This window comes from Echinops telfairi, unplaced genomic scaffold (genome assembly GCF_000313985.2).
Source record: "Echinops telfairi isolate 266 unplaced genomic scaffold, ASM31398v2 ScPeMD7_7404;HRSCAF=8442, whole genome shotgun sequence".
NCBI lineage: Eukaryota > Metazoa > Chordata > Mammalia > Afrosoricida > Tenrecidae > Echinops > Echinops telfairi.
This window is the reverse complement of record NW_022111304.1, coordinates 2,085,743-2,111,290: the sequence shown is the minus strand read 5'-3', so window position 1 is coordinate 2,111,290 and position 25,548 is coordinate 2,085,743. Positions and strand designations below refer to the sequence as shown.

At 57.3% G+C, this 25,548-nt stretch overlaps 3 protein-coding genes and 1 long non-coding RNA gene across 4 annotated transcripts in view; 3 read left to right on the top strand and 1 right to left on the bottom strand.

Annotated features, from left to right (window-relative positions):
- The first annotated feature begins 1,827 nt into the window (after nucleotides 1-1,827).
- Nucleotides 1,828-5,874, top strand: HOXC10 (homeobox C10). The gene is made up of 2 exons (XM_004716881.2): nucleotides 1,828-2,578; nucleotides 5,589-5,874. Exons 1-2 carry the CDS (start codon nucleotides 1,828-1,830, stop codon nucleotides 5,864-5,866), a joined length of 1,029 nt encoding a protein of 342 aa, XP_004716938.1. The 3' UTR covers nucleotides 5,867-5,874.
- Nucleotides 5,875-11,525: 5,651 nt separating this feature from the next.
- The window catches only part of HOXC4 (homeobox C4), a 62,314-nt gene continuing 48,291 nt past the window's right edge, over nucleotides 11,526-25,548 (top strand). Inside the window, exon 1 of the mRNA XM_045296330.1 lies at nucleotides 11,526-11,588. The gene's annotated coding sequence lies outside the window, so the exon portion shown is untranslated. The remainder of the gene's footprint in view (nucleotides 11,589-25,548) is intronic.
- Nucleotides 15,760-16,738, bottom strand: LOC123522406. Its single transcript, XR_006680675.1, has 2 exons — nucleotides 16,460-16,738; nucleotides 15,760-16,010 (listed from the first exon to the last, which is right to left on the bottom strand). It is a non-coding gene; the product is annotated as an uncharacterized LOC123522406 (long non-coding RNA).
- HOXC9 (homeobox C9) lies at nucleotides 16,985-19,979 on the top strand. Its single transcript, XM_004716882.3, has 2 exons — nucleotides 16,985-17,522; nucleotides 19,192-19,979. The coding sequence occupies exons 1-2, from the start codon at nucleotides 16,985-16,987 to the stop codon at nucleotides 19,434-19,436; spliced, it is 783 nt and encodes a 260-aa protein (XP_004716939.1). The 3' UTR covers nucleotides 19,437-19,979.

Sequence of the window (25,548 nt, the reverse complement as noted above, 5' to 3'; positions counted from 1 at the left end):
CGGGGTGGGCTGGGGGGACAAATGGCTCCCTGACTTGGCTGCTTCCAGAGCTGTCCCAAGTCTCCTCTGGTCCTACGCAGCCTAACCTTGCCCGGAACAGAGCCCAAGGCGACCCCTGCGTATGAAAACACAAAACCATTGTTCCGAAGCTCCCCTGGCCAGCCCTGCCCAGTCACCCAATCCAAGTTTTCTTCCCTGATTCTCGGGGTTCGCAGGGCCCCATGGCCTTCCATGTCGGGGGTTTCCGGGCCCCCTCATGGGGGAGTTAAAGGGTTTCTTCAGACAGGCTGCTCAGGCTTCTCAGGCCTGGGGTCCAGCCTCCGCGCCGGCAGCTCTAATCCGGTCGGCGGGGTCAGACCTTCCAAAAGTGGAAACCAGAGGCTTGGTCCAGAGGGGATAAAAATGTGGGACAACAGGAAAGACCAGTTAGTCCCCGATTCCCTTTCCTGAGGAAAGGGTGGAGAGTTAAGTTCGCTTTGGGAGAAAGGGAAGGAAAAAAAAAAAACGGAAGGAGCTATTTGAAACACAGTTCCCCCTACATCTTCTTTCCCTTTATTGTAACAAACCACAAATAGACTTGGCCCCTGGCTCCTTTGGGGGCGGGGGAAATCCCTTGGCCCCTTCACCCTGTTGCGGACACTCCTCTGGGCCGGATTCTTTCCCCTCTGGTCTGAGGTTCCCGTGTGGCATGCGACTGTCCCTGGCTCCGCGGCTCCCCTCTTTCTGGCCCGGAAGATTCGCTGCTTTAGTGGGGGGCAAGGTCAAGCCGAAAGGTAGGGCCCCGCATCTGCAGCAAAGCTGTCCACTCAACCGGCTCCAAGGCCAAAGCCTTCCCACCCTTGCGACGGCGACCCAGCAGCTGCCACTTGGGCAGGCCAGGCCTCAGCTCTGGGGCGGCAAGCGGGGCATCCGGTGGCCGGCTTCTTCGGCCTCTCCGCTCCGGTCAGTGGAAATCTGTTTGCGGGAGTAGTCCTGCAGTGACCGTGACCCCCTCCCTGGCTCACCCGGACCCTGCAGTTCCAGCCAGTCTGCAGAGTGTGCGGTCCGCCAACCTCCAAAGACCCGCGCTCTTCCCAGCGTCCACGCCCGGGGGACCGAGCCCGGGGACCAAGAGGCAGGGGTGCAGAAACTTTAGTCCTGTCGGGATTCTTAAACTTTCCCCCCTTTTTCTCTGCCCACCGGAACACCCCCTAAAACTTCACCCTGCCCCCCCACCCCGGGGGAGAAAGCCAGGGGGCTCTAGGAGGGTAAAGGGGGTGGGGAGGAGAGGCAAGTACCTGAACGGTGTCTCGACCTTTTAATTTGAATTTGACTGTTTTGAGCCCCCGAGTTGCCTCGCGCTCTCTTCACCCCCCCTCCTCCCCCTTCTCCCCAGGATCTACAGGCTGGTTCCCGGGTAAACAAACCCCACTCTCCCCCAGGACCCCCTCCCGGCTCCCCCCCACCCCTCCCGCCCCGGCCGCCCCGGGGGCGCTTCCTTTGTTCGCGGGGAAGGGCTCCGGCTCCCCTACCCCGAGGCGGCTGCTAGGTGGCGCTGGTACTCCATGCTGTGCGCTCCGCCTGCCGACAACTTGACCCCGCTGACGTCACGGCCGTCTGAATCATCAAGGCCATTTTCAAATCCCATTGGTCTAGCCGTCACATGGTGAGGCCCGAATGCGCGGATAATTATGGAGCTGATATTTCCCCCCTCCCCTTCTCTTCCCTCCCGCCCCTCTAGCCGGGCTCCCCCCATCACCCCCCGCCCTCCCGGATGGGGGAAAAAAAAAAAAAAGATGTCAGCTCCTCCGCTGTAGTATTGCTCCTTAAAAACCCCTCTCTCTGAAAATGACATGCCCTCGCAATGTAACTCCGAACTCGTACGCGGAGCCCCTGGCCGCGCCCGGCGGAGGAGAGCGCTATAGCCGCAGCGCAGGCATGTATATGCAATCTGGGAGTGACTTCAACTGCGGGGTGATGAGGGGCTGCGGGCTCGCGCCCCCGCTCTCCAAGAGGGACGAGGGCAGCAGCCCCAACCTCGCCCTCAACACCTACCCGTCCTACCTCTCGCAGCTGGACTCCTGGGGCGACCCCAAAGCCGCCTACCGCCTGGAGCAACCTGTTGGCAGGCCGCTGTCCTCTTGCTCCTACCCACCTAGTGTCAAGGAGGAGAATGTTTGCTGCATGTACAGCGCCGAGAAGCGGGCGAAAAGTGGCCCCGAGGCAGCGCTCTACTCCCACCCCCTGCCGGAGTCGTGTCTCGGGGAGCACGAGGTCCCCGTGCCCAGCTACTACCGCGCCAGCCCCGGCTACTCGGCGCTGGACAAGCCCCCGCACTGTGCTGGGGCCAACGACTTCGAAGCTCCTTTCGAGCAGCGGGCCAGTCTCAACCCGCGCGCCGAACATCTGGAGTCGCCCCAGCTCGGGGGCAAAGTGAGTTTCCCCGAGACCCCTAAGTCCGACAGTCAGATCCCCAGCCCCAGTGAGATCAAGACCGAGCGGAGCCTGGCGGGCCCCAAAGGCAGCCCCTCCGAGAGCGAGAAAGAGCGGGCCAAGACCGCCGGCTCCAGCCCGGACACCTCGGATAACGAATCGAAAGGTAAGGCCGCCTGGGCCGCGGGCCCGGCTGGGACGCTGGGGTAACCAGGTCTCTGTGGACAGGCCGGGAGGAGGGCGCCCGGAAGGGTTGGGCCCAAGCAGCCTCGTCTGCGGGGCGCCCCGCGAGTGGCGTGTGATTTGGCTGGGAAGGTAAAGGGCGACGTGGAGGTGCCTGCCCGGCCGGCCGCGCGCGGCCGTGGACGCAAAGGCAGGGAGGTGCGCACCGCAGGCAGCCTGCGGGCAGCGGGTGGTGCCCAGGGCAGGGGACTGTTCCAGGCGCCTGGCTGGCTGTGGATGGCCTGGTCGAGGCTGGTGTCCTGGGGGCCTCCTTTCCCCCTCCTGCTTAGGTCAAAGACTGAGAAAGAAAAAAAAGCTTAAAATGGCGATCTTGGGCCAGAAGACTAGGGAAGGTTTGAGAGAGACTTTCGCTTTATTGCGTTTTCCCAGTGGAAAATGGTTTTCCTGCGAAACGTAATTTGTTGTTTGTGGGTCCTATTCGTGCCTGTGTTTTGGGCTTTTGCGGTTTGGGGGCTTGGCCCTGGCCTTTGGCACCCAGAGGGGTTGGGGCCTGGAAGAGGTGGAGGTGAACGGCTGCCGCTGCCTGGCCATTTCCCTCCCACCCCCAGATACCCCAGCTAGTGGATGACGTTTGACCAGGGCATGTGGAATGTTAAGTTGTTTTGTTTTGTTTTAATCTCCTCTTTTAAATTATTTTCTTTTCCTTTTCTCTCGTTAAATTAAAAAAATTTTTTTCCTCTTTAATTTCAACAAGAGCTACCCAAACAGCTTACAAATGAGTGGTTAGGAAATTCTGTGTGTGTGGCAAGTGGTTTTCTCCTGAACGACAGTGTGATTTCATAGTGATTTGGGCTGGAGAAAGTCTAGCCAAAGTTCAAGCTCAGGGTTCAAGATTCATTTCTGCTGCAGGAGCTGGGAGCCTGCAGATCCTTTTTCTCCGACTTCTGGAGTCTCCAGAACAGGAGCAGGGGGAGCAGGCTGAGGGAAATGACTTCCCCTGAAAAGTTGAAGCAAAAAGCGTCAGAAAAGGCCCAACGGGGGAAGAATAAACCAGCCCCCCACCCCCAGACGCTATCTACTGGCTGCCTGGTTTATAAGAGTAGCTCAATTAGATTGTAGAGGCATATAAAATAGTCAGAGCGCAGGAGGTGGGGGTGGCCCAGATCTTGTGGCTCTTTGTATATGGATGCAACCTGTGTCACATACACATACACACACACACACACACACCCCTCTCCCATGATCTGCACACGCTCACACCTGCCCCTCACACACGCACATGCACTCTTGGCAGGCAAGGGCAGGATCTCATCCTCTTGGGTCTGGCTCTGCCAAGATGGCCTTGCAAAACCCACAGGCAGAGAAACTGGCCGCAAGATGGACCCTGCTGTGTGTGAGGGTGAGGGAGCATGGGTGCTTTGCTAAGGTTCAATTTCACACCCACTCCTCAGACCCTGAAGCTTGGTTGAGGTCCAGGTTGGGAGAGGAAAAGCTGCATTTTAGCCCCACCAATTGCAAAGTCAAGGTGAACAACCCCACATTCTAACTCACTGCTACCCCCATTTCCAGTAGTTTCTCTTTTTCTTCTGCCCTCCCCCAAATCACCAAACCCCCACCCACCCAGCTGTGCCTGGAGAGGAGGGGGGAACTGGTGTTTTGCCTGTGCCCTTCTTTCCTTCTCTGTGGTGTCTTCCCCAGGCTAGAGGCAAAAGGGCTTTCAGCCAAACTTCCCCCTTGTAATTTCTGTTCCCCCAAACCTCAACAACCCCAATAAGCAAATTAAACAGGATGGACTTCTTGATACAGAGAGCCCTCATGAAATTGGAAGGAAGCTGCAGGTGCAGACAGGGAATAATTAAGGAAATCTAAAATTTTAGGACTGTATCACATCCCCCCTCTCTCCCCACCTCCTGTGTTGTCTGGAACTCCCACCCCCATCCCCAGTCAAGATAAGATTCCAGTGTCTGGGGTAGCTTCCCTGGGCAGAGGGAGGAGATCAGAGTGCAGAACCCCAGCCAGCAGCCGGCCCCAGCCTTCTCCTGGTGCCCCTGTCAGTGCCTGGACTCTGGGTTTTCCCTGGAAAAGATCACCAAGGTGCTTCTGCCCCTCTCAGCAAGAGTGTATGCCAGCCAGAGAAGCTAGCAATCAGGAGACAGACCCACAATCCTGGTCATCTCTCCTTATTTAAGTATATACTGCTCCTCTGTGTGTGTGTGTGTGTTTGTGTGCAGGGGGGCAGGTGTGTCTCCAGATATCCATACCTACACCCACACATTCTGGCCAGATTTTCCATTGCATTTCCTCCACATAGCTGTTTCCCTTGACCTTAGCTCCTGTAGCCAGGACCCTCAGCATGCCCCAAAGCTGTTGTCCCTGACCTCTGCTGCCCACACAAGCTCCCCTGCCCCAGCTCCACATCCCTGCAGGGATGTCCAGGAGAGGATGAGCAGGCATGAAATCAGATGGGATCAAGGGCTGGGGGCTTGGTGCAGGGATGGTAGCAATGTCCCCTGGCCACCGGATTGAATGACTCTAAGATCTCTGTGAACTGCTCTGGGCAGCGGGTGGACTCTGAACTGGAGCCTTGGCTTTTGGTAGGTTTCTTCCAGTGGGGAGTGTGTGTGTGTGTGTGTGTGTGTGTGTGTGTAGTGCCTGGTAGGCTTTAGGCAGCCACAGGGGTGAGCAAGCTAGAGGAGAAAGTGAGAGTACTCAGGTCTTCTCCTCAAGGTGGACTTGGGCCACTTCAGTTTAATAAATGCTTGGGAAGCAAGAACCCCCTCCTACCTCCCTGTAAGGCTAGCCTCCAAAAAAATGCTAAGAGCCTTGGGTCCAAGAAGTACCCTGGCCAGCCAGGCCTTCGGGGTCCAGAGCAACTCCCTCCCTCGAGCTAACCCTCTAGGCAGGGCCCCACTGCTGGCTGGCCCAGGCTGCAGCTCGCAGAGAGGTTTTGCCTCTTCCAGGGATACTTATGTAAATAATGTTATTTTTAACAGAGGAGATAAAGGCAGAAAACACCACAGGAAATTGGCTGACAGCAAAGAGCGGAAGGAAGAAGAGGTGCCCCTATACTAAACACCAGACGCTGGAATTGGAGAAAGAATTTCTGTTCAATATGTATTTGACGCGAGAGCGCCGCCTGGAGATTAGCAAGACCATTAACCTTACAGACAGACAAGTCAAAATCTGGTTTCAAAATCGCAGAATGAAACTCAAGAAAATGAACCGAGAGAATCGGATCCGGGAACTGACCTCCAATTTTAATTTCACCTGAGCTTTCAGTCTCCCCTCCCCCTCCCCCTCGCCGGCCCCTCCCCCCCGCCCCTCCTCCCTTTGTGCCTGGTGGTATATATATATGTTTCCCTCCTCCGTGAGTATAAATGCAACACGCCTGCAAAAAAAAAAAAAAAGAACGACCTCAGACTCTCTTCCAAAGGACGTATGTTTGTGCTGTGAAACTGCTCCCACCACAAGCATGAGAAAACGGGGTGTCTGTGTGAGGGGTGTGGTGTATGCCCGCAGAGAGGGGGGTAGCAGTGTGGCTGGTATGTATGTCAAGCCCTCGATCACTCACGCACTCACACACAGCATCCTGGTCTTCATGAAAGTTAAGGTCGAATCCACCCGATTGTAGGGGGTGGGGAGGGCACCACGGGAAGAGAAGGAAAAATCAACCAGAGAGGTCTGTAATCTCTGCAGAGCACAGCCAGCTCACCCCTTCCACCACTGCATTCCCTCCTTAGAATAATAGACATTTCGGAAAGTTCAGCTAGTGTTTTGTGTGTGTTGTAGCGCCCAGCACCTCCACGGAATCCCTCTCCGTGTCTTTAGCTCCCAGTCGCTCTGAGAATCTGCTTGAAGTCTCGTATTTGTACTGCTTTCTGCTTCCCTCCCACCCCTTCCAGCGCCCCCACAAACCCCCTCCACCCCATCCACTGACATCTCAGAAATCTCATCCAGAGGAGCAAACAACAGAAATAAGTATGTTGAGAAATTTTAAAAGGACATAGCAAAAACCAAATGTCACACTCCCCACCCCACCCCCACCCCTACCACCACCACCACCAATATCACCCTTTCCAGATCTGGGAGTTGTGTTATTTAAAGATATTCTGTATGTTGTACCTCTTGCATGTAGCTTCCTTAATGGAGAAAAAAATCCTAATAAATTTCCAGAATCGTCATCCTCAAATGGGTGGTTTTTTTGGTTTTTGTTTTTAGTGGTTTTTAGCAGCACCCCCCCCCCAAAGAGGCTGCGTGTGTGAATGTGTGTGTTTTGTGTTTGCCTCCTCTCCCAGAGCCTTCCTAGAACGCCTCTTGGCGGGTTTAATGTAAGTGAGAGACCATAACGTTGATTTAAATATTATCCAGGTGACCACAATAAGTCAAGGTCATAAAACAGTAATGTCAGGACGGTCTTGGTGCGCGCGAGAGGTGGATTTTATGATCTGCAAATATAATGTGGTGCTGCAGTAAAAGATGCATTTAAAGGTGACTGGAGGAGGGAAGGAGACAGAGAGCAAAACGCAATCTTGAGGAGCAGACGGATCTGATTGCCTGGGGTACTGGGCCCGGCAAACCCCACTGTTGCTGGGGGGCACCCCAAGAGCCCCCACCCACTCAAGCAGAGGAATAAACTTAACCGCCGGAGGGGGGCAAGGAGCTCAGCCCAGCCCCCCCTCCTGGACAGCAGCAGCTGAAGCGCAGGCAGAGGCAGAAGGAGGAGGCAGCGACAAGGTAAGGGAAGCGGTTTCTTCCTCTTCTCTTGGCGGTGGAGTGGCGACTCGACTCTGGGCGTCCCCAGGTGCCCGCACCGGCGGGCCGGGCAGCGCACAGAGGAAGAGTCTTGGGCTTCAGTCTGGGGCTTGCCCAGAGCCCAGGCTCACCTGGCCCCTTCTCTGGACGGTGCGCAGTGGCCAAGGGTTCCTGCTCCTCCCTCCCTAGCCCTAGCCTTGGGGTTCGGAGGCAGTTAAAGGGGTGAAATGGGGGTTTGGGGCACCTTTCTCCTGGCGTGCGCTTAGGCTCTCCTGGAGGTGGACACACTGGTCTAGGTGTCTCTCAGGCTGGTTGTCTGCTGGGGGTGGGGGCAAGGGGATGCCAGTGGTGTGTGAGAGCCGGCGTCGGGCTTGAGGATGCTCAGGTTTTCCTGCCTTCTGCTGGATTGGGTGGGAGCCTCATGCAGGCTCTCCGACCCCAAGGTCCCTGGTTGCGGAGCCTTGCCAGCGTAGTGGCCTGATTGGAAGGGACTCTGGAGCCCAGGCGCCTCGGTTCAGTCACAGAGACGCCAGAAGCAGAAGCAGAGCTCCTGGAGGGAGAGGAAGAGAGGGCAGGAGAGACAGATGGACTCACCCAGCCTCCCTCAGAGCCAGCGCCAGAGGCAGGGGCTACCTGCCCCGCAGTTCTAAGGTCAGGGCGGGGATTTAGCGGCCAGCAGTCCCACTTTACCAGATTGTCCGTGGGACAATTTTCTGAGAACAGAGCTGATGAGGCAGGCAGACACACACACATCCACAACCCACCCAGCCACCCCAAGTCCATTCTCTGGTCTTTAGGGAGGTTAGGGGGGGCGGAAAGGGGGACGGGGCTGAATTTCTTCCTTCCCCAACCCCCTTCCCTTCTCCTCCGGATAGATGCAGAGCCAACCTCCAGCCCTGCTTGCTCAGCTGATCTGTGACTTAGGTAGTTTCATGTTGTTGGGATTGAGTGTTGAACTCGGCAACAAGAAACTGCCTGAGTTACATCAGTCGGTTTTCGTCGAGGGCCCCCAACCCACGTCCTGCTTCCTTTCTCCCAAGTGGGGCTGTCCCACCACCCCCTCCACCTAGGGCAGAGTGGGTGCATCAGAAGGAGGGCCAGCTGTGAGGGCAGCTGCAGGAGAGTCTGAGGAGTCCTGCTTTCTTCCCTCCCCTCCTCAGCCTGTCCCAGGCCCTGTGACTGTGGGAGAGGAGCTTCTCCTGCAGCTATTGTCTCCTGGGCCCAGCTGATGGAGACAGACAAAGAAGGTGCAGCCAATTCCTAGGAAAGGCAGGAGTTTGAGGAAGAGGTCACCTGAAGGGCCTCTGTTCAGTTGGGCAGCAGGCTGGCGTGGGATCTTTAGCAGAGAGAGGGACATAGAAAGAATTGAGAGTCTCAGGAAGGGCTGGCTTTTCAAACCTGCCATCTCCAAGGACAGCATCTGTCCCACCCACCCACCCCCACAGTCAGAATGGGCTAGAGCTTCCCCTTGAAAAGTGGGGTGCCCAGGGCTACCAAGAGTTGGGGGACTCTGAGTACCAGTCCAGCCACCTCACCTCCCGGATGCCTTTTTATCATTCTGGAGGGGAAAACAACATGGTTAGGATGATCTGAGGTTAAAGCAAAGTCAGGGGACCCAAAGAGAAAGCCCCAGCAAAACACCGCCCCACACCAATGGGAAATAGGGCAAGAGCCTGGCTTTGGTCTCTGGCTGGCTGGCTGTGGCCCGGCAGGCCTTGGTCTGCATGTCTGAGTGTCTGTGGTAGGCAGGCAGCTGCCTGTCTTTGCGCTGAGAGGAAATGCCTGGGTGAATGGAGGTGGCCAGCACCCCTATCACCATGTTGTTGCAAAGGTTGGTGGCTGCCAGGGGGCAGGAGGGAAGGAGAGAGGAGTGGGGGTCATCTGAGCAGTGTGGAAACTTTGCAGAGCTTCTATCACTCTTTCCCGCTTTGGTTTTCTCCATTCTGGCCCTGCTTACTAGGGAGAGACCCTCAAAAGAGGTCTCCCCACCTGCCAAAATGGGGGGGGGTGTCTCAGAGATAATGGGGAGATATACTCTCATTCTCAGAGAGAGAGACTGAGAAAGAGGAAAGTTAAAAGCAGGGGGCATTCTTGGCTCTCTTGCTTTGGAATGATTATGATTACTTAAAACAATATAAACTTCCAAACAGGGGAACCAGATTGCACCCCTGTCATCAAACATCTACCCCAAGCTCTGTTCTGGAGGCTGCTCTGTAGGGAGACAGTGGAAACCTTGTCCTGGTGTGGGTCTCTGTTCCTAGGCTATCTCCCCAGGCGCTCGCTCTCAAATCCTGTGTATGTTTACACACATACTACTCATTTCTCTCTCTTTGGACCCTCTATAGAATAGAGGAAAAAGATAGAAATGGAATTTTTCCCCCTTCCCAGCTGATTTTGTTAGCTTGTCTTTCTGTTGCCTGTTGCCTACCCCTTTCTGGGAATACACTGGGAGAGGGGAGGATCTACACCCCCCCTTTCCATAGTTTCTGGGCAAATAAGGAAGCTTCCAAAGAGGCAGGCCAGCTGGTCTGAGCCATTGCAAGGGGGCTCCCAACCCAGGGGAACCCCTATAGAGCCTCTGTGTCTTCAGACTGCCCTAGGCATGGAGCCAGTTGGGTTGAAGGGAGTCCCAAGGAGGGGCGGCCACTCAGAAGTTCCAGGCTTGGAGACAGTGTCCCCTGATGGGCCGAAATTCACCAATGAACGACTTTTACCCTCTGGGTCCCTCTACCCCCATTTCCGCTTTAGGGACAGCAGGCTATGAGGGGGGTTGCAACAAAGCCCAAGTCCTGGTGTCCCCCTCCCCAAATTCCAGGGGATAGGGCAAGGTCTCTTAGGGCCAAGGTGAGGGCCAGTCTGGTGGCCAGAGTCCAGTCCGGGGGGGCCCTGAGGCTGTGGATCATGGCTAAGGCGATGGTGATGAGTTATTCGCTTTGCTGGAAGAAAATCTTCCCGAAGGATCAGCATGAGGAGGAGGGGGAAAAAATTATCTCTCTCGTCTGAGGATATTAAGATGGATTTTTATTTCTTAAAGGACCCTCCCCGCCGAGAGCGCATAAGCGTAAACTTAATATATGCTCCGCAGCCCAACTCCAGAAATCGCAATAAAAGTTAAAACCTCCCCTACTGGTTTTTTTTAATTATGATATGGGAAAGAAGAGCAGGATTTATAGAGCTGAACTCTCGGCGTGTGAGTGTTTGAGACTTGCAGGAGCAGGAGGAAACGGTGGCGAGAGCTCGCCAAGGAGCATCTTGGGCTCTGAGCTACCTCGCGGGCTTCGGGGACGCCAGCTCTGCCCCGGAGGATACTCGGTGGTCCCTCTGGAACCTCGGCTCCTCGGCACCCTCAGCTCTGGCCCAGCGCCTGGCTTCGGTTCGGTTCGGAGACGCAGCCTTTCTCGGGAACAGGTGACGGGCGGTGGCTGCCTGGGGCCGGGCCGGGACTCTGGGTTGGACTTGCCAGGTCGCAGGGCTTTGTGTGGGTCGCGTGCTGGGCAGAAGGTTTGATGTCCGAGGCCCGGCCCCGGCCGGGGTGACCCGCGGGCGGCTTGGCTAGGAAGGGCCACCGGCCAGGCAGGGAGAGCCGCCGACCAGGTGGATGGTCTGTGGACTTTGGCCGCAGACAGCGAGCGGGCGAGCTCCGGGGCGGAGGCCGGCGGCCAGGCGGGCCCCCGGATGTTGAGTCTGTTGGCAGGACCTTGAGGTTTGTTTGGTGTTTGGGCTGCCGGGGGGCGGCGGCCAAGAGTGCGGAGCGCGCGGTGCACGGCCGGGCGCTCCGCGTGGGCAGGCAGCAGGCTCCCGGGTTGGGAGCTCCGTGGTCAGGATGTCAGAAGTGAGGCCGGTCCGTGGTCACGGCGTGACAAATAAATGCAGTCAAGGATTTCTCTCTTTCTCTTTTTTTCCTTGGCCACAGGGGAGGTCTTTTCATTTTTCTTTCTTTCGAGCTACCTGGATTTGGTCCAGAGCAGGTTGCCCGCGGGAGGGCCCGGGAGCGGCAGCATGCGAGGGAGGGAGAGAGGGAGGGAGGGCGAGGAAGAGGGAGGGAGGGAAAGGAGGGCGGGCGGCGGCGGCGGCGGCGGTGGCCGAGGCTTCCCTCCCTCGGCGGGAGGCGGCTGCCCAGCGTCTGTGGTCGTGGGGAGCCGAGGATCAGGTAACCCAGCGGCTTCCCGAGGTGGGGACTGGACGGAGCCGGAGGGACCGCGCTGCCAGCTCTCAGCCCGAGGCCCTGGAGGCGAGAGAAGGTAGGGAGACCGCCTCCCTTGGGGCCTGGCCCGCAGGCCTGGGAGAATGTTGAACCTGTATTTGATTTCAGGCTCACACTCATGCTGTGAGTCTGTCTGTCTCTGTCTCAAAAGATGCGGTTTGCCTGTTGGCCTGTCTGTCTGTCTGCTGGTCCGGAGGTCCCAAATGCTGGGCTCTCCTTCAAAACGCTGGTGGGGGTTGGCGGGGAGGAAAGGTGGGGGGAAATTCGTCGGAAGGTGCACTTTCATTCATTGGCTTCTCCGCGACTCACTGGGGCTGGTTGCTGCGCCCCTAAGTTGGAAGGGAGCGTTCCTCCCGCTTTCTGGGTGCAGGGTCCTCTAGCGCCCTCAGCCACAAGCCAGTGTTTCTGGCTCCAGGTTCTCAGCTGGCCCTGAGGTTTGAAGCCAGACAGCTTCTAGTTAGGCAGGGAGGCGGGTGAGAGACGAGCCGCTCGGGGCCCCTTAATTGTATTGTCTCTCCTTTCGCCACCTTCGTTCGCTTCCTCAGTCTAGGCTCCAAAGTCACTGCAAATTTCCTCTCGACACACACGTCAGAAAAGATCAGGTACCAAGCAAGCGCTCGGGGCCGGGAGGCAGGCATGGGGGCAGAGAGCACCCCTCGCCCTAGGGCTGCTCCGCATCCAGTCACTCCTCAGGCTGGGGAACTGGAACGGGTTGGGGGAGCCGGAAATGGCCCCGTCTGCGGCGGCGGGCTGCGAGACAGGGGCGCCAAAGGGAAGGCAAGCCAGGCAGGCAGGCCCTGGCACTGAGAGGGCCATGTTCACAGTCCCGGGGGCATTTACTCCTTCTGGGTTGGGGGCCTGCCCCCTGGTGTGTAGGGATCCCAGATACCCACCTGGGGTGGGGGCAGGACGCCCCGGCTCCTTGCAGCAGGCCTGGAGAATTCAGCTTCTTCTTGCACAGCAGGCCTGGGCTAGGAGGAATTGTGTGTATGTGTGTGTGTGTGTGGGGGGGGTGTTTTTTCCCAACAAAGAGGGATCATCAGGAAAGAGAAGGGGGGAAAGTCATCGAGGGGAGCCCTGGAGGGGGCGGGGAGAGGGGAGAAGACAGCGGGAGAGGAGGTGAAATGAGCCCATTTCAGGGAAGAGAAGGAAAATGAAAGAAAAGGGAGCAATGGACCTCGGCCTGCTCGGAGCAGGGGAGGGGTGCTGGTGAGGAGCTTGGGAGAGGACTCCCTGCCTGCTGGAATTGGGGCAGCCTGCTGGTCCCCCCCAATAAAAAGCCTGGTTTAAATTTAATCCGAACTTGAAGGTGCAGACTGAACCAGAGGGAATTGAAATCACTAAAAGGGAGGTGGGGGGGACAAGTGGAGGGGAGGTCTCTAGCCTGTCTTTCTGTCTGTCTCTCTTTTCTGGTGTGTAGGCTCTTGGGACAGAGCTATGGTCGCAGCTGCTCAGGTTTGAGGTGCTGGAGTAGGGATGCCCCTCCCCCTTAGGGTACTCTCTTGCACCCTGCGAGAAATCTTTCAGGGTGGGAGGGGAGCTCTTCAAATCAGAGTGAATGCAGCGCTGCCTACTCAACCTAGGACCTCCCCCTCCCCGTAAGGACTGCCAGAGGCCTAGGGTCCCTCCCTCGGGTTCACCCACTGGTGCTGAGGGAAATGGAAGAGAGTGGTGGTGCAGTGGAAAGAGGGCGCTGTGGAATCTGGCAGGAAATTCCGAGGGAATAACTGAATCCGGGAAGATGAGCCCCTCCTACCTGGTGCCCCCCACATCTCTTGAACTCCAGTACCCACAAGCCTGAATCTAATGGGGAGCCTAGAGGTCTGTTTCAGATCTGGGAGCTGCTACTCCACCTCCAACTGAGGGGACTGGGGACATGCCACTGCTGAACCTTCAGGACATAGGCCCTGGTGGGCAGGGGATTCCCAGCCTCTTCCAGCCCCCCTCCCCAAGCCGCCTATCTTGACAAGGCAAAGGCAAAGCGGGACATGGGCGGGAGGAGGGTGTGGGCGAGGCCTGCTTCCTGGTCCACAGCTGTGCCTGCGCCTGAGTGGGGAGGGTGCGAGTCCATACTCTGAAAGGAAGGTGTCAAGCTCCCCTCAGATTCACGGAGGATTTGATGGCAGCAGGGAGCGCAGAACCCAGATCCGGCTGCCTCTGGCCGCTGACTCCACTGGATGGGCAGGCTGACGGGCGGGGTGTGCAGGCAGCTGACGAGTTGAAAAGGAGTCCGGTGGCCAAAAGGGGTAGGAGAGAAAGGGATGTCTCTTTACCATCACAGCGCCTATTTGAGGGGCTCCCCCATATAGTGGAGACCCCTACCCCCCTGAGAGGAGGGTGTGTAGGGGCATCTTTGCTCTCAGGAGGCTGAGGGCAAGAGGGGCCCTTTCCCCAGGCGAAGATGCAAAAGAGGAGCGGGAAGTGAAGCGTCCTTCGTCTTGTCTGCTCCCTCACTCCAAAGTGCCTTGGCCCTTGGCGGCCAGAGCAGAGCGGAGCAGCTGGGAACGCAGTGTTCTATATCCCGAAGGCCTAGTGTGCCCACCGGAGCAGGTCTTCAGGAGCAGCGGAGGCTGCCTCTTCCTTCTTTGTGTTGGGACAGCAGTGGCGGCCGCGCCCCTAGGCAGCCCCGCAAGGAGAAGGCCCGGCCAGCTCCCGGCACAATGCCATGGCTGCCCCGCCAGCTTGCGCCCAGTCTCCGTCCTGTCTGCGCTTTGCCCGCGTCTTGCCTCCTGTCCTCGGCCTTGCTCTCGGCCCATCTTCCCTTCTCGCCTCCTTATCTTCTCCTCTGGCCTTTCTTCTTCCCTGCAGTCGCCCTGTCTTTTCTTTTTCTTTTTCACCTTTTCCTTTCTTAACCCTCCATGTCCTTGTATCCTTCCTTTCCGTGGGCCTGGCGCCGTGTTTCAGCTGGTCTGTCTTAGGCTGTCTCCGGATCAGTCTCTCATCTCCGTCCCCTGACGCCCTCTGGGTCACAGTTTGGCCCCAGGCCCGCCGCTGAAGGCTAAACGTCCCTGCTCAGTGCTGTCAGCAGTCGCCCCAGAGCCCGGCAGGGTCCCCAGTCGCCGCTGAGGGGCTGGGGGCGGTGCTGTCGGGGCTGGGTACTTGGAGAAAGCCTCCGCAGGGGCACGCGGGTCTCCAGGCTTTTCCTTGAACTAGTGAGGGAGGATTTTTGATTGACAGCTAACCCCACTCCATCAAGGCCAAAGAGGTATTCTGTTTCTTGTTGCGATTTGGATGTCCCCAGTCCTTCTGAGCCCCCCGGTGGAGGAGACAGTCTAGCGGAGGGCGATGAAGCAGGCTGAGGCCCCTGGGCTGTATGTAGGCAGCTTTCCCTCGCACCCCTTCCAGGCGTCCAAATCCAGCCCGGATAGACCGAAAAGGAGAAAATAGAAGAAGGGGAGGAGCAGGGACTGAGAAGGGGGGTGCTGCTAGGCCAGGGTTGATGCTGCTGCTGGCTACAGCTCTACCAAGCAACCCCCCCCCTAACTTTCCTCCCCCCAACACAGAGACTCTGGCACGCTCTCAGCCACTTCTCCCACCCCATCTCCACGGGAAGGAAAGGCAGGTCCACAGAGGCGCAAGAGAAAATCAGCTCCCGCCCCCTACCAGGGGCATCAGGTCTCCTCCTGGGGACTGGAAGGGGACAGAAGGGCAGGCTCCTGGGTCTGAGAAGCCTGCTGTGTCCCTGCAGCCTCAGAGCCTGCAGCTCAGCCTCAGCTCCAGCCCACTTTCCCAGGCTCAGAGCTCAGCCTGGGTCTCCTGTCCCCTCTGACCCTGAAACTGCACCCCTGCTTCACACTCACTCTGTCCCACCTGCCTAGTGCACTGTGTCTCTGGGGACCAATTTTCCTTCTCACCTGTCCCTCTCCCCACCAGCCAACCTCCCTTCCCCCTCTCCAGCACCCACAAGGAGAATCTCCTTCATGCCCAAAGCCCCCCCACCCTTTTTTTCTAAGCCATCCCTGGACAACCTGATGAAAAGTAGGAGTCTGGGTAATGAACCCCAAATCCAAGGAGGAGGCTAGCAATCAACTTGCTGGGGGCAGAACTCCAAGTTGCCTAATCTCCCCCTTGTAGCCATGCTGCCCCTCAGCATCCCTGCATTCAACCCCAAGGAAACGGCTTTCTGCTAGCCCGCCATTGCCTTTTTCCCTGTTCCAAAAACAGCCTACAATTTTATTTAATGAAAGACACATTTATGAACAATCAAATGATCCTCATAAAATTTTTATTGAAGGACGTAAAAACAAGCTACTTGCCCACGACCGAGGTCGCTCTCGCCTTGCCCGCTCTCACCCTGGCTCTCGGTAGACAGAGCCTGGGAGTTGACCTCTTTTTGGGGGGAGGGGGTGGGGGAGAAGGATGTCTCCGCCAAGGAGTTTGGGGCAGAAGAAGGTGAGCAGGAAGACCGGCTGGAGACGCCCCACTTAAGTTGTGCAGGTCTCCCCTCCACTTCTTCAAGCTGGCAAAGAAAGATAAATAGAGATAGACAATAAATTTAAAATCAAGGGTCTTGCATATCTGCACTAGAGCAAAGAGAGGACTTCCGAGGAGGAGGCTGAAGCTAAAGGTGGATGGGCTTTCCAAAGTCCCACCCTTCCCACCCGCGAACCACTGTCCCCAAGCTTCCCTTACCCTGGATTTGGGGGGCTGAGTTGGCCAGTGGCAGAAGAGCGCTCCCCTTTGCCCCCTACCCTCCCTCCACGCCAGCTTCTCAGTCCCCTCCCTCCCTGACTGCTGCTGCTGCTGCTGCTGCTCCCGGAAGAAATACATACAGACACACTATTTAAAAACGCATTTTTAAAAGCCATGTTCCGAACTGACAATCGCTGATCTCGGGCTCGCGCAGAGACTGCGGGAGCGTCCCGGCGACAGAGACGGATTACGTCAAGAAATAGTTCCTCCACCTACCTCGGCCGGCCTCCCAGCCCCTGGGGGGCTCTCGCGTCCGCTCGGCCCTGGGGGTCTGGGGAACTCGGCTCCCCAGGCTGGCATTTCCACCCGATTCAAAAGAGCCTCCTGGGGAGGGGGTGGGCAGGGAGGCCATCGACTTGAGGGTGGACATGGACAAGTGGTGGTGGTGTGAGGGGGGTGTCTCTGATGCGACAGGAGCCTGCCTGAGGACTTGGCCGGCGCTGGGGGGGAGGGGTCCAAGAGTTCTGGACCCCCAGGAAAACGCAGGTCGCGGGGAGCAGCAGGGCGAAGGGGGTGGGAGAAGGGAGAGGAAAAAAAAAAAAAGGCAAGGGGAAAAAAAAGCCTCTGCGCATTGATCCGCGCCGTATTTTTGGGTAAATACGATCACGTGGGGGCCGGGGAGCCAATGAGCTGCGGGGAAAAGGCTGGAAAAATAATTACCTGCCTTGATTGTTCTGTGAGCAGATAAAAAGTACATATACAGTTCATACAATAATCTTATGTATGTAAAACCCTGTTACGATGTCGGCGACGGGGCCCATCAGTAACTATTACGTGGACTCGCTCATCTCGCACGACAATGAAGACCTCCTAGCGTCCAGGTTTCCGGCCACGGGGGCGCACCCCGCCGCAGCCCGACCCAGCGGCTTGGTGGCCGACTGTAGCGATTTTCCGTCCTGTAGCTTCGCGCCCAAGCCGGCCGTGTTCAGCACGTCGTGGGCGCCCGTGCCCTCGCAGTCGTCCGTGGTCTACCACCCGTACGGCCCCCAGCCCCACCTCGGCGCCGACACGCGCTACATGCGGACTTGGCTCGAGCCGCTGTCCGGCGCCGTCTCCTTCCCCAGCTTCCCGGCCGGGGGCCGCCACTACGCGCTCAAGCCGGACGCCTACCCCGGGCGCCGCGCCGACTGCGGCCCGGGGGACGGCCGCAGCTACCCGGACTACATGTACGGCTCGCCCGGGGAGCTGCGCGACCGCGCCCCGCAGACCCTGCCCTCGCCCGAGGCGGACGCCCTCGCCGGCAGCAAGCACAAAGAGGAGAAGGCCGACCTGGACCCCAGTAAGTTGGGAGCAATTTTCCTTTACAACCGGCGAAGGCGGGGGGCGGGCGGGGGCGAGCCGGATTACAGCCCCCCGGGCGGGCGGGCCGCGCGGGGAGCGCGGGAGAGGGCGAGGGGACAGGGACTCAATAAAAGCGAATTACCTTGAGGAAGCGTTCAGGGACAGGAGCGTCTGAGAAGGGGGCCCAGGGAGCTAGGTTGGGAGAGGGCCCGAGGGAGGGGGGTGCTCCTCTCCCAGAACCGGCTTTGATGAGAGACCCCCGCCCCCTACCCTTGCCCCAGGCTTTTTTGGCACAGTCACCACTTTCTAAGAAATGCCTTCCAGGGGTGGGGGAGAGAGAGGTGGGACTGAGGTGGGGGGAGAGAAAGGTGGAGAGGACACTGGGGACAGAAAGGAAGTATCCCAGGGAGGAAAAATCACCCCTACCTCCCACCCAGCATGGGGACCTGTCCCCCCATTAAAGACTCATCCAATAAGAGGTCCAAGGACTCTTGCCCCCCTGGAGTACTGGGGTGAGGAGTTTCCCAGTCTGGGAACTTGAAAAGAGGAGGGTTTCCAGAGTTGGAAGAGAGAAGTGGGGTTCCAGTTTCCTTAAATTTGAGAACCCTCTTCTGAGACTCTGCAGAGGAGAGGGTTGAGCCTGAGGGTCAGGGATAGAGAGGCATCCCCCCCAGATGAGAGAATTCCACACCTACAACACAGACACCCCACCAAGGGAGGCAGGAGCCTTCAGAGTGTTGCTGAGATGGTTGGGGTAGGTGGGAGGCAAGTGGGAGCTGCAGGGCCAGATCATGGGGGAAGAAGGGGAAAAAGCAGGGGAGGGGTGCAGCCCCCTGGGCATGAGGAAGTGTCTGGGGTAGTCCCAGGAGGAGGCTGCAGGAAATCCTTTCCTCCAGCCCCACAAGGGGCCAGGGCCTAATTATACCCCTCTGAAGGCTCCTTGCCCTCAGCTACTCCCATAAACCTGAAATTGGAGGCTTGGCTCCCGCAGAGCCTGTCCTGAGGCTGGGAGGAGAGGAGCTCAGGAAGCCCAAAAGGGAAACTAAGGTTTAGAGGAGCTTGTCCCCAAGGCCAGCAGCTCTCTGGGGAGGGGAGTGAGGCCTTGCTCACCCCAGTCACCACCCTGAGAGTTCAATTCGCCTCAGCAGGGTAGAACCCAGAGCAGAGGCGATTGGGCTGCAGGAGACCCTCAGGGGCTTGGGGACCCTCAGGGTCAGGAAGCAGAACTGCTGAAATTTCAGGACTTGGTTGTGGGCTGGGGAGATGGGAGGGGGCAGAGGAGGAGGGAGGTGGGGAGGAGAGAGACCTCGCTATAAAAATAAAAAACAAGAGAGAGGAGCGTTTATGGGCCTATGAAACGGTTGGGAATTTGGACTTTTTATGAGGATATTCTCAAATTACTACTCTTGAAGCTGAGGACCAGACTGTAGGAGCTTTGATGGCTTCGGATTTCCTACCGTTTTAGGTGCTGGAAAGTGAAAAGGGGGAGGGGGCAGGGAGGGGGTAGAATGCAAAGTGAGGAAGGGAGAATATCCCTAAAGGGAAACGTGTCCAAATTCAGGTTCAATTATTGGGTTTGGGGAGCCTGGAACAGTCTGGGGATAGGGTGGCAGGGTTCTGGGCTGCAAGGGGACTCCACTGACCCCTGCCTGTGTTTGGCTCTCCAGGCAACCCGGTGGCCAACTGGATCCACGCCCGCTCCACGAGGAAGAAGCGCTGCCCTTACACCAAGTATCAGACGCTGGAACTGGAGAAGGAGTTTCTCTTCAATATGTATTTAACCAGGGACCGTCGGTACGAGGTGGCCCGGGTCCTCAACCTGACCGAGCGGCAGGTCAAAATCTGGTTTCAGAACCGGAGGATGAAGATGAAAAAGATGAATAAAGAGAAAACCGACAAGGAACAATCCTAAACCCTGCCCCGCCCCCTGCTCCGGCCCAGCCAAGGAAAAAACAAAACAAAACCGAAAACCCCACAAAACACTTCAACCCAAGCGGGGATGAGCACGAAAAGGAGAAGGAAAGAGCAAGCTAGAGAAAAGCGAATCCGCTTAAAAAGGAAAAGAAAAGAAAAAAAGGAGAAGGGGAACAGGCCAACCCTTTGCGGTTTGGGTTTGGGAGGGTTCCGCACGGAGGCATTGGTGTTGTAGTTAGTTCCTTCCAGCCAGGAGGAAGGAGGCAGGGAGAGAACAAACCGCACTCTCTTCCCCCAGCGCAGCCGAAATACATGACACTCATAAATGTGACTCCCCCCCTCCTGTCTTCAGAGAAGCCAGTACTTGAATCGCCATATTTCTTTCTTTCTTTCCCCCCCCCTCTGTATCATATTTGGTCCGGGTCACCCTTCCCCGGGCCTGGGACGCTCTGTGTGCAGATTTTGTACAAGAAAAACAAACACACATACACACACACACATACACAACAGTGCTTCCCAACCCAGGAACTTGGGGACGAGGCCCGGGGACTCGCCCGCCGCGGGGCTGGGTCCGCGGGCGGCGCAGGCCGGCGCCTGCGGCGGCGTGTACATAGCTGTGTTGCCTCTCACCCCCAGCGTCCGTCCCCAACATCCGTCCTGTGACGTGCTTCTGTTTGTTAGGGTAGAACAGCTCTGTGTTAATATATCGAAGTCACTTAAAAGCCCAGAAACCCAACTGCATCCAGTTCTCGTTATTTCTCCTTCCCAGTGGCTCCCGGGGGCTGCTGTCACACAGGAGGCATTTGCTGAGACTCTCTGGGGGCGGCTGGAGCCAGAGAAGGGGCTCCTTCTACCTCGGAAGGGCAAGTGCCTGCCGCTTCTCTGGGCGGGTGGCTCAGGGCGGGGTGGAGTCTGTGGAGGCCAGGGCTTGTGCCTGCCTGCCTGGCTGCTTCCTGGTGGCTGGATGGAGCTGGGGGTCTGATGGAGATGGGGCGTGGGGAGCAGCGGCATGGCATGAATGGTTTTCCCGGGCTGTAATTAATTGTAATAATTTATGAGTACATGCGATCGGATCGGAGGGAAGAGATAAGTGAAGATGAAACTTGGGTGCTGGTCGTCTCGGGCTGGACTCTCGCCTGGCTGCCCTGAAGGATGGTTGGGAAAGGAGGCTGGTGTGGGGGTGAGGTGAGGAGACCAGCCTGGCAAGCTGCAGGGAGCTGGACCGGTGCTCAGAGAAATAGAAAGGAAAATGCAGGGTGAGACAGAGAGGGAGACAGAGGAAGGGATGCAGTAACCTGGTCAGTACAATTAAAATCCATTCTGTTTCTCATGCTCACTGCACTTGCTGGGGGAGAGGGCGCTCCCCAGGTTCTGTCTCTCTTTTTCTCTCAATCCCTCTTCCAGGAGTGTTTAGGCTGAGTGTTGATCTGGGGGTGCTGGGGTCTTGTTAAGCAGCATTTTCAAGGGGGTGTTGCAGCCAGGACCCCCAGGGTTAGGGATGAGCCAGAGTTGAGGTGCTCCCTGGTGGCTGGAGAACCCTAGGCGTGAGGTTGTGGGGATATATGTAACTGTCTAGGGAGACTGTCAGCAACGCTGCACCCTAGAGCACCTTTCCCAGAACCGGCAGTTTTCACGTGCTAATCAGAACCAGATAGAAAGTGAGTGCCCAGTATGCCTCCACCCGGCACCCCTTTTCTCGGAAATCCCCCAATCTGGAAACTATTAAACTCAAACTGCTTAAAATATGGCTCTTTAATATCTCAGGCTGCCCGTTCTGGCTAGGGTGCAGGGTGTCGCTCTGAATACTTGGGGGAATAGCACCATTAAAGAAAGGTCTTGGGGGGGGGCTGTCCATTTGAGGACTCCCCTGTAGTAAAGTCACCTTACAGGATGGGTGAGGCTCTTGTGGAGACCAGCCCCATCCCTGCCCTGCCCTTCCCAGTCCCCTCCCTGCCTGCACCTTCCACTCCTGTTTTGGGAGGGAGAGGAAGGTATCAATGGGAGTCATTTTGGGGGTTTGGTAAGATTTTGAGGCAAGGGGAGGGGGTCAACCAGAAGCTGCCAAGATGGGACTTTGCCCATGAGCAGTGCGCACTTGCTTGCTTTCCCTGCTCAGGAGACACCCTCCCCATTTCCCACAGCAAAGCGATTGTTTCCTCTGAGGACCCATGGGGAAGCGTTTTGCCTGTAGTTGTCTCTGTTCTTGTGCCCTCAAGTCTTTCCTGGGCCATTTTCCTGTTGGGGACCCTGGCCTCAGTTCTGCACCCTGTGGAAGCCAAGGCACCCCTCTCCCTGGGTCTGGGCAGGTGGTGTGGGGCTTCTCTCTGGAACAAGCTCCTCCCTGCCACCCTGCTTCTGTGGTCCCAGCTCCAGGGCCTGGTGGCCTCCTCAGTCCTGCAGCGCGGCCTGCTTCCTGTAGTCCCTGAGCTGGCCTTTCTGTGGGCAGGAAGAAGCACCGCCAGGCTCCAAGGGACCTGGTCAGAGCAAGAGGCCCAGGGCAGCCCTTCAGCCTGCAGGTTCCTATTGGATTCCATGTTTGTTCATTCTCGTGTGTGTATGTGTGTGTGTGTGTGTGTGTGTTAAAACACCCTTGCCACAGTCACTACTACACACATCTGGGGGGGAAACTGAAAGCTGGGGTAAAAGGGGTTGGCAGACCCCCCCCCTCCTCCCCTAGTATCCTCCTCCCACCTCTCCTTCGCTCCTTTGTCAGAATCACAAAACCCCTAAAGGTTGTCCCACTTGGGAAGGGAGCGGATAGGTACATTTCCGCAGGCCTCAAATGCCCCTTTTATGGTGCTGCTTGTCTCCCCGCGCTGGGTTCTGAATGGGGCCGAACAAAACAGCCGCGCGGAGCTGGCTAGACGTCTGGGCTTAATTGTTTTATGGTTTAAATAAGGTGGACACTTTCCTTTGAAATCGGATTATAGGAATGTTTTGTCTATGGCCCACGGAGCACAGGAACTCCCTGGCTGGGAGGGAGCGATGGGAGAGCGAGCGCGGGCGGGAGGGATGGGCTGCAGACCAGGGGCCCAGAGCCGCGGGAAGGCCGAGGCCCACCCCAAAGTCCGGCGGCGGCGGGGCGGCGCAGGCAGTGCGGGCCAGCGGCCGGGTAAGAGGGGCGAGGAGCTGGGGGCGCGCCGCGGGCCGGCGGTCGGAGATGCTGGGGCGCGGGCCTGAGCCTGTGCTTGTGCGAGGTGTTCAGAGCCCAGCAACGCGCCCTGCTTGGGGGCAGGGGGTCTTGGCAGGTCCTTTGCACAGCCGTGGGAAGGGAGAATAGCAAAAGACAGAAAACAGAGTGGAACCTTTTGAAGAGGTTTATTTCGGAACTTGTGCAGAACCAAGTAACAGCCTTCCGGGGAATCCCTCCCTTGACAACTCAGTCGTGGAGGCTCCTTGCTCCCACTTGCCACCTTGGGGGCCAGCCTGGGACCTGCTCTCGGTGGGCTTTTCTCGGGCGATTGCATTGGAGCCGGTGGACGCGAGGTGGCGCTGTTGCTCAATGTTAGAGGCGCCGCGCCGGGCCGGCGGGGATGCGCTGACATCCATCCGAGGCCGGCCCAGAGAGGCAGTAGGCGGGTGAGCGGGACCAGCGCCACGGCCCGGCCCGACCCCGCTGACTGCGAGCAAATCCATCTTCTCACCTGCCAGGTGCAAATAAATCGCTAGTGGCGGCGGGAGATGGGTCCTCGCTTTGGCAACGGGCTCTGGAAATTCAGCAGAGAGAGATTCGAAAATAATCGCTTTGCAGCAGAAGAGATGAGCTCGAATCTGGCAGCGCATAAGCAACACTCACACACACACACACACACACACACACACACACACTCAAAGGCAGACTGGCGGACAAACGAGCATAAATCCGAGGTACCTAGTAGGGCAGCGCCATGCCTCTGGATTAGGGTGGAGGTGGCCACCCCCCAGCAAAGGATGGCTGCTTGCTGGTCCTTTACCTCCAGGCTGGAGAAGCAAAATAAACCAGAGAGGTGTAAGAGAGAGAAAATCAAGTGAGAGAAAGAAATGGCACTGCACCCCCAAAAGGGGAAAACAGGGAAGGCGGGCAGCTTGGGCCCTCTGGGCCAGCAGCGATGGCAGCAGCACACTCGGGGACAGTCGCATTCCAAGACACAAAGGCCGGAAGAATAGCTCTGTAGCAGGGTTTTTGCTGCACCATAAAACGTCGAGATACCCCCCTCTTGAAAAGATAAGGCCCCCAAGGGCCCTAGTGGGTCAGACCCTCTAGGCCTCCTCTTCCCAGGCCAGGAAGAGAATATTTATGACAGTGCTAGGTGGGCCCAGTGCTGGGAAAGCAGCGGATAAGCTACCTTGTTCATTCAGCTCGGACATGCAGAGCAAGCTCAAAAAGGCAGGGTTGGAACTGAGCCCCAAGTGTGCTCCTCCTAGGTTCCCCCTATCCTAGACCAGAGGGAGACCTGAGCCCTGGCATAGCCCTCCTCTGACTGGCCCCTCCTTTTACTCCATGGTTGGAGTTCTGGGTGTCTGCAGAGTTTGGACAATCCCTGACTCAGAAGGGGGGTGACCACTCCCTTCCCCAAATGCAAGGGATCTTGGAAGAGTCCCTTGCTGGGGTAGCAGAGAACCTTCTTTGGGAATTCAGTAAAGGGGTGGGGCATTTCTCCAGGAAGGATGTAAGGAATAGAATGAGTCTGAAGCCCTGTTCTTTCTCCACTGTCCCAAACTGTATTGCCACCCATTCCCCACCTCCAGAGCTGGGGTCCAGATGGGGAAAGAGAGGATCTGCTTTTCCAGCCTCCTCCTTGCTCATCCGATCCTGAAACTCTAGGATGTGGAAAATAAATGGAAAGCCATTGTGTTCATGATGCAAAGACCTAAAGATGAGTTCGCTTTGTCAGGCATGGTGTGCTGTTGTGTCCGAGAGGCCTGTGGGTGCGCACCAGTGTGGACAGCGCCTGTGAGGCGCTGGAGGCTTCCAGCCACACGTGCTAGCTTTCTGTGAGCATGCAATAAAGAGTTCTCAAGGTGAGGAGGTAGCACACACAGTGTGTGTGATTTGTAGGGGGCTATGTGGCCCTGTGTGTAGTAACCACCTTCCACACTGAGGAGGGGGAGGAAGAGAGGGGCGGGGGAGTCAAGTCATTCTTAGTCCTCTTCTTCATTCGTATGCACACAGCACACTCCGTCACAGCTCTGGAGCTGTCTCCCTTTCCCGTTCTTCCTGTGCAGCCCACGTAACTGCACACACATGTCCAGGGGAGGGTCCTGGTGGGTTAAGGTCCTTTCACCCATTAGCCTTGACTTGCATTTGTCCAGCCTTAGGGCTGGGGGCAATCCCTGAGAGGGAGTGTGGGTAAATATTTAAAGAGTGTCTGTTGACCCGTTCCCTTCCACATCCTGGCCTGGACTGCCTGCCTGGCACAGGAGGTGGGTGGGTGGGGTGCAGGGAAGCTAATAAGCCCATCCAGGTCCAGCTGACATTGACTATGGAGTGAGGGTGTATAGGGACAGGTAAGACGCCTGCTCCCATCTCCTCAAATACAAATCATCTTTAAGGAAAAGACAACCTGAATCAGAATTCCAGGGACCCACAAACTGAGTCCGTCCTTTCTGGTGCCCACAGCAGCTTGGACCCCCTGCCAGGCTTGTGGTCACCCTGGGCCAGGGCTGGGATCTGAATGGCAGTGCAGTCCTCCCCACCCTCAGGCTCTCTTCTCTAGGCCAGGAGACAGTCAAGAGAGTCTTCCAGATCAGGAGAGATGGGGCTGCTTCTTGTGCCTGGAGGGGCCAAGGCCAGAAGGATGCTGGGGCCTGAAGTAGCAGGAAGAAATGCAGTGCCTGTTCCTCTCCCAAAGTCCTCAGATGGTTGGACCCCCTTGGGAGTCCACCTTTTGGGTTAGGGGACTTGCTCTCACTTGCTGCCCTCCAGCCCCTCAGGGGCCTTATACCTGTTGAAGTAACCTGAGGTGACCTGCTGGGGCAAGCAGCCACTTCTCTCCCAGAAAGGAAGGGAAAGCAAAAAAGGGGGCCAGGAGGAGGCACCTTCAAATCTGAATGCATACCTTTGAAAATTGGCCCAAGCCCTTAGCTAGGGCTGGACACACACACACACACACACACACACACACACACAC